This window comes from Geospiza fortis, unplaced genomic scaffold, assembly GCF_000277835.1.
Source record: "Geospiza fortis unplaced genomic scaffold, GeoFor_1.0 scaffold43, whole genome shotgun sequence".
In the NCBI taxonomy this organism is placed as follows: Eukaryota; Metazoa; Chordata; class Aves; order Passeriformes; family Thraupidae; genus Geospiza; species Geospiza fortis.
The window spans coordinates 1,626,591-1,632,871 of record NW_005054431.1 but is presented as its reverse complement, the minus strand read 5'-3'; the positions used below and the strand labels follow the sequence as shown (position 1 = coordinate 1,632,871).

At 49.0% G+C, this 6,281-nt stretch overlaps 1 protein-coding gene across 1 annotated transcript in view; it reads left to right on the top strand.

The window, feature by feature from the left end:
- The window catches only part of ZCCHC9 (zinc finger CCHC-type containing 9), a gene marked incomplete at its 5' end in the record, with an annotated part of 5,349 nt that extends 968 nt beyond the window's left edge, over positions 1–4,381 (top strand). Inside the window, 4 exons of the mRNA XM_031061920.1 lie at positions 408–558; positions 785–877; positions 1,797–1,865; positions 3,440–4,381. Coding sequence (XP_030917780.1) covers positions 408–558; positions 785–877; positions 1,797–1,865; positions 3,440–3,555 — 429 coding nt within the window. The remainder of the gene's footprint in view (positions 1–407; positions 559–784; positions 878–1,796; positions 1,866–3,439) is intronic.
- Positions 4,382–6,281: the final 1,900 nt, after the last annotated feature.

Sequence of the window (6,281 nt, the reverse complement as noted above, 5' to 3'; positions counted from 1 at the left end):
CTTTCCCTGTGGTGGTGCTGCTGTGGGGCTCATCACCAGCTCAGCCCTTTCCTGGCACAGGTGAAAGATGTGAAGTTTGGAACAAAAGGTGGCTTTCAGCTCCAGTTATAGCCTTTAGCATGGCTTTGCTGGCTCAGCACTGTTCCCCCTGCCCCTTTGAGGATTCCCCAGCCCCTCTTGGTTCCTGGGTGAAACTAATTTCCATGTGTGATTCATGAAGCTGTGTGTGGCTGGCTGAAGGAGAAAAGTGTCCATGTTTTGTGGTTTGATGGCAGAGCATAAAGTCTCTTCCTGGCTGCTTTTTCCTGGGGACAAAATGGTGTTTGCTCTTTAGGCCCTGTGAGGCTGGGATTTCCAGGTTTTCAGTGCCACTCACAGAATTCATCACTGGATTCTCCTCTTCCAAGGTGTGTTTCCACTGCAGAGAACCTGGCCACGGCGTGGCTGATTGTCCTGCAGTGCTGGAGAGCCAAGACATGGGGACAGGGATTTGCTACCGCTGCGGATCCACGGAGCACGACCTCAGCAAATGCAGAGCCAAGGTGGATCCAGCTGCTGGTGGGTCTCAGGAATTTTTGCTGTTGGGAAGTGCTTGGCTCTGAATTGTCTGAGTGCTGACCCCGAAGCTTTGTGTGCTAGAAATTTAACTTTTGCAGTATTAGCAGGGAGCCTGACAGTAATTTATAGCATGAAGTGATTAAAATTTTGTCATTGCACTGTGTTGGGTCTGTGACTTCCCCAGGGTTTTGATGTGGACCATAAACCCTGTTGTGGAATTTTGCAGGGCCATTTCCATATGCAAAGTGTTTCATCTGTGGTGAGATGGGACATCTGTCAAGGTCATGTCCAGATAATCCCAAGGGGTTGTATGCTGAAGGTGAGTGTTCTGATTCACTAAATTTAGTGAAATTAAATTTCTGTGTCCTTCCTACCTGACACAGAACAAAGTAACTCTGCAAGAGAATGAGAATGTGGCTAAAAGGAATTCCTGTGTATCTTTCAGTAAAAGCAGAGTAATTCTGGGGAATTCATTGTCAAATAATTACCTGGGGGTTTCTGTTTTAAGGGTAGGTTTAGTATTAAATCACAGGATGAGGTGCAAAGTGTGAGACTTTGCTTGTGCCTCAGCATCAGGACATGCACCAAGGAACAAAATCCTGTGTGCATGTAGGCAGTGTGTATTTACATGCACCCGAGTAGGTGGCAGGAACATTCTTACACATTAGCTTAAAATTCTGGGAATTACAAAACATGGGCTCTCACTAAAGGGAGAGCATCTTCAGTCTGAGTAACTTTAATGAGAAATGGGGTCTAAGTGAAGGTTTCACTCCTCCATTGGCTCCAACAACCAGCATTCCATCTCCTGGTGTTTCCCAGCACAAATGTGGAGTCTTGGCAAACTCCAGAGGGTGATCTTGCAGCACAGCTGAAGTGGAACAAAAATCACCTTGCTTTCAAGTGTTTGTATTGTGGGATTTTGTGTTGTGTAGAATTTCACATCTCAGTATCTGCAGTTGGATTACCCGCCTCTCAGGAGCCCCTGTCAATTTTATAAGTTCATTTGAGTGTGGATTTCAGCAGAATTCAGCCTGTTTCTCAAAAAGAGAGCTTCCAGCAAATCAGAAATACCCAGTGAGCAGTGGCTGGAGTTTGTGGCATGTGATGCTGTACAGCACAGTGTGATCCCAAACAGCTCTGTCCCTCACAGACACGGGAAGGGAGCTGGGTTGGGTGTTTTTTGGGTGTTTTATGGTGGTTTTTCCCCTCAGGTGAGTAACAACTTTCTGTGTGAACAGGTGGGGGCTGCAAACTGTGTGGCTCTGTGGAGCACTTCAAGAAAGACTGCCCGGAGAAGCAGAACGCAGGTGAGCTGCAGGGCTGTGGGGTGGCTGTGGGTCCAGCAGGGTTCAGCTGCTGCTCTGCATGGCTCTGGTCAGGGAAAAGGCTGTGGGAAGAGGGCTTGGAAGCAGCAGAGGTGACCTTTTGTTGGGACAGCAACAGGGAGGGTGTGGAGGAGGCAGCAAGTTGCAGTGCAAAACTAAAATAATTCTTTTTTTTTAAACGGAAAGTTCAACTTGTGTGTATCTGAAAGCTATGTGAAATAATCTGGGGGGTTTTTTGGCCAGTAATTTGCTGCTGTTCACAGTCTGGCAGCTGTACAGCAGAACTGGCTGCTGCTTTTTGCAGATTTCAGTGGTGTGGAGTGCTGGAGCTGAACCCAGTGCCAGGTGCAGGGCGGTGATGTGTGCAGGCAGGTGTGTCAGGCACCCAGGACAAGGACAAGGAAGATCTGTCCTGCTGGATTCACAGCTAATGAGCTGCTTCCTTACATGTTCCTCAGCTGTCCATGTGGGTGGAAAAATTAAATTAGGTACCCCAAACCCCCACTGTCCTATAGGACGCAAAGCATCCAAAAAGGGTTTGAAGAATGATCCTGTTACTAGAGTGATACACTTGTGCATTTTTCTACTTTGTTTCTATGACATTTAGTTAATGTGCCACTGAATAATAAGCCACTTCAGTGAAATTTATGTAAGAAATATTTATGGCATTCTCTATATCTGATCCTACATTAATGATATTTTTAGATCTGAGACCATATGTAGGATTCTAGGTATGTACTGCTTTGCCAGTTTAGAATGGGTCAGATTCAGTCTGAATTGGTATGACAGAAGTTTATGACACCAAAAGACTCTGAAATTTCCCCAAACTCTTTTGCAAGTAGCAAGGCTGTGCCCACTTGAGTTTTAGAAGGCTGTAAGTAGATTCTTTTGCTACCTTTTTCTGGTAGGTTTAGCATCCATAATGAGGGCTGTAAGTGCTGTTTATTTTCCCAAGGGACTTCTTTCAAAACTAGCACCTCTGGCTAAAAGCAGTTGAGTTTCTTGGAACTGTGACACCATTGGCAGGAATTGTGAGAATTGTGATATTTAAGATCATGTGTGCATTGTGCAGGGTATGTTCAGGTACAGGAAGACAGGTGAGAGCTGGCAAAGGAGCTCAGGCACTACAGATTCCAGTTTCCTCAGGCACATTGGGCCAGCCTCAGTGCTCAGAGGCTGATGTGGGTTCCCGTGACGTTTCCCATGGGCAGCAGGGCGGAATCCCCCTGCCCTGCTGCCCATGCTGGGCTCAGCCCAGCACGGGGCTCTGGGCTCTGGGCTCAGCCCAGCCCAGGCTTTGGGGTCCCAGCCCTGCCTCAGAGCAGCCCCAGGGCTCCTCCAGGGCTGGGCAGCTCTGCAGGTGGGGTCTCACCTGGGCACAGTGAGGGGTAACCGGGTGAATCCCCGGCTGTGTTTTCAGAGGAGGCCACTCTGCAGCTGAAATTAATGTTGATGAGGCAACATGTGCAGTGCTGGGTGTGCTGCCCTGCTGGGGCTCAGCCCAGGCTGTGCAGCTGGCAGGGCGGGCCTGGCACTGCTGTCCTGTGTCCCTGCAGAGCAGGTGACAGTCGGGCGCTGGACCCCCGGCCTGAGCGCGGACCACGAGGACGTCGCGGCCGCGCCGGCGCCGCAGAGAGCGCAGCCCAAGCGACCCAAGGTTGTCACTTTCTGAAGGCTCCAGCCTCTCAAAGAGTTCTCCTGCTACACTGCTGCACTCCAGTGCTGACGACAGAGAGCGGACCCAGAAAATCAAGCAAGCTGCAGAGGAACTGTTGGTTTTCTGTCTCCCCTCATTTTCCCGGTTTGCCTCCCAAACTTGCCTGGTGCACTGTAAAGCTGGGAACAACAGGAGCACAGCAAGTGGCTGTTTTATTAAAGGAGTTGTGGGTGTTTTCTAAAGCCTCTTGGATTCTGGTTTGGTTTTGCCTTTTCCTTTTAGGAATAATGAACTTATTCCTCCATATGTTCCAGCTTGAACAGTCTTGTGGTGAAGCTACAGATCAGCACTGTGGGCTGTAAAGCTTGGGGTGCAGTTCCTGATGGTTGTAGTGGTAATTATCAGCCATTAACCTGATTGGTCATGCACACTGGGTCATTTCAGTGTGTTCACTAACAGAATCCAGCCCTTCCTCTGAAACCTCTGGTGAAACACACCCCTAAGGAACTGGAGAGCAAGTGACAAGCTTTCTTAGTTCATTTACTTATTTTTCAAAGAAAATGCTCAAAAATCTGCAGTGTTTCCATGCCTTGGGGAGCTGGGAGTAAACTCTTTTTTGTTAAAAAAAAGTTTGATAAAAGGTGGATATGAAACAGAATAATTAAGAAACCAACTCCAAACAGAGTTCCTGCATCCACCAGTGTTACTGGAGAAGTGCACCCTGACCTTCCCTCACATATTTTTCTTGCAGCAAAAAACAAATATGGGGAATTTAATTTTGTGGGGATATTTTATATTTGTACAGGTGATTATTTTTAATAAAATATTGCTAAAGAATACAGTGGTTAGAGGTCATATTTTAGATTTCTTGGTGCTGCTGTGGAGACTGAGATAAGGGGTATATGTTCAGTTAGTATTAATCAGAGCACATTTTTAAATGGGGAAGAGGAGTGGATGTGGATGAAACCAAGGATTAATTATGGAGTTTTAGTTAACTATTGGGTATCAGCTCAAAGCTATCAGTTTAATGTGGACATTTTGGTAACAGACATTTATACCAGCTTAGAGAAGCATTTCCCTTTCTATTTTGCGAATTAAGTACATTGTTTAAAAAGCATATTTTTAGATAATTTCCCAGCTCCTTGGCTTGGTGATGTGTTCTTGCAGCCCTGGGGCCGTGGACTTGGCCTGTCCTGGTGGTGCCAGTGCTGCCCAGTGAGGGCTGGTGCAGGCTGTGGTTGTGCAGCTCCCGAGGAGGGGCTGATCTCCAGCTCCTGCAGAGCAATCTGAGCTGTAACTGCTGGACAGAACCACTGGCTAGGTGCACCCACTGCTGTTTCACAGAGGCATGCGTGGCTGCAGGAAGCTGTTTGGAAAGCACCGGCAGAAGGTGCTGCTTGTAAAGGTGTAAATCCATGAATTTACAGTGCTGGGTGCAGCAGCAGCAGCTGGGCTGGCTGTGTCCAGAGCCAACATTAGGGGTCTCTCTTCACCAGCGCTGGGATCCCGGGTTACCTGTGCAGCCCGGGGCTGCTCTGCCATCACCTGCCGGGGAGAGCCCTGCTGCCGGCAGGGAGCTGCACCCTCCCGAGCTGGGAGGTGGCACTCACCACCTTGGTGGCTTCTGTGCTCGGAAAGGGCTGCCCGGGCTCCCAGAGTGAGGTGCTGCACTTTATCCACGTGAAGGAAATGCTGATCCAGAATGAGATCTGGATCTAGATCTGTGATCCAGAGGCCTGGAGCTGTGTCTCTCCCTGCATTCCTGGTGAAGCACAGCCCGGTGGGGTGGCCCAGCAGGCAGAGCTGTGTCCAAAGGGAGGCACAGGCCAAGGGACACCAGAGAGGTGACACCCCCAGCGCTCCCCTCGGTGCCTCCCCTGCCACATTTCTCATGTGCAAACAGCCGGTGGGTTCTGTGAATCCCTGCAGCAGGCTCTGGTCGGGCTGCAGGGCACACTGAAGGTGTGTTCAGTGCCAGCCCTGAGAGCCCTGACCCTGGCGCTGGTGGCACTGCAGTGACACAGAGCAGCAGTGCTGGCTCTCACCAGGGTCCAATTGCTGATGACACAGTCGCTGCTCTGAAGGGGCCTCTCTGAGCTCCAACAGAGCAGCACACAAGGCAGACACAGCTCAGCCCAGCCCGGGAGCCATCCTGTGTTTGCTGGGGAGGAGTGCACCCAGGAGCTGCTGCTGTGTGTTTGTTTCTCCAGCCTGGCACAGCTGGCACAGGCTGGAGCCCAGGGCTCTCCTGCAGAACCCACCAGCACTGCAGGGCAGCCTTCTGCACATACTGGGATGAAAACTGTGGTGAAACAAACCTCAGAAACAACAATTTATTGGGAGTCACAGATCAAGGGACAAGTACTAAAGTACAGACATTAGCAAACATTAATTTACATGGGCTATACTCAGTTTATAAATAATGGTGTGCAAGGACCTGCACGGCCAGGTCAGAGCACTGGCAAAGCTACTCGGTAGCACTGGTTTCTGCAGATTACAAGGGGTGGTATTTAAAGCTGCCTGGATGCCACTCTGTTTAATGTAACATTAAAACAGTGAAATAGTCTTATGAACTACAGCTCTACTGAGCCAAGTTCTGTCTCCATTTATATGAAATTCATTAATGCAATCAAAAGCAGAATCTGTTCCTTAATCTTTTTTAAATTAAAGATTGGATTTAGGGCCTAAGGCCTAAGCTTAGTTTGATAGGAAATGCTTGTACCAGGTATTTTCAGGCTGAA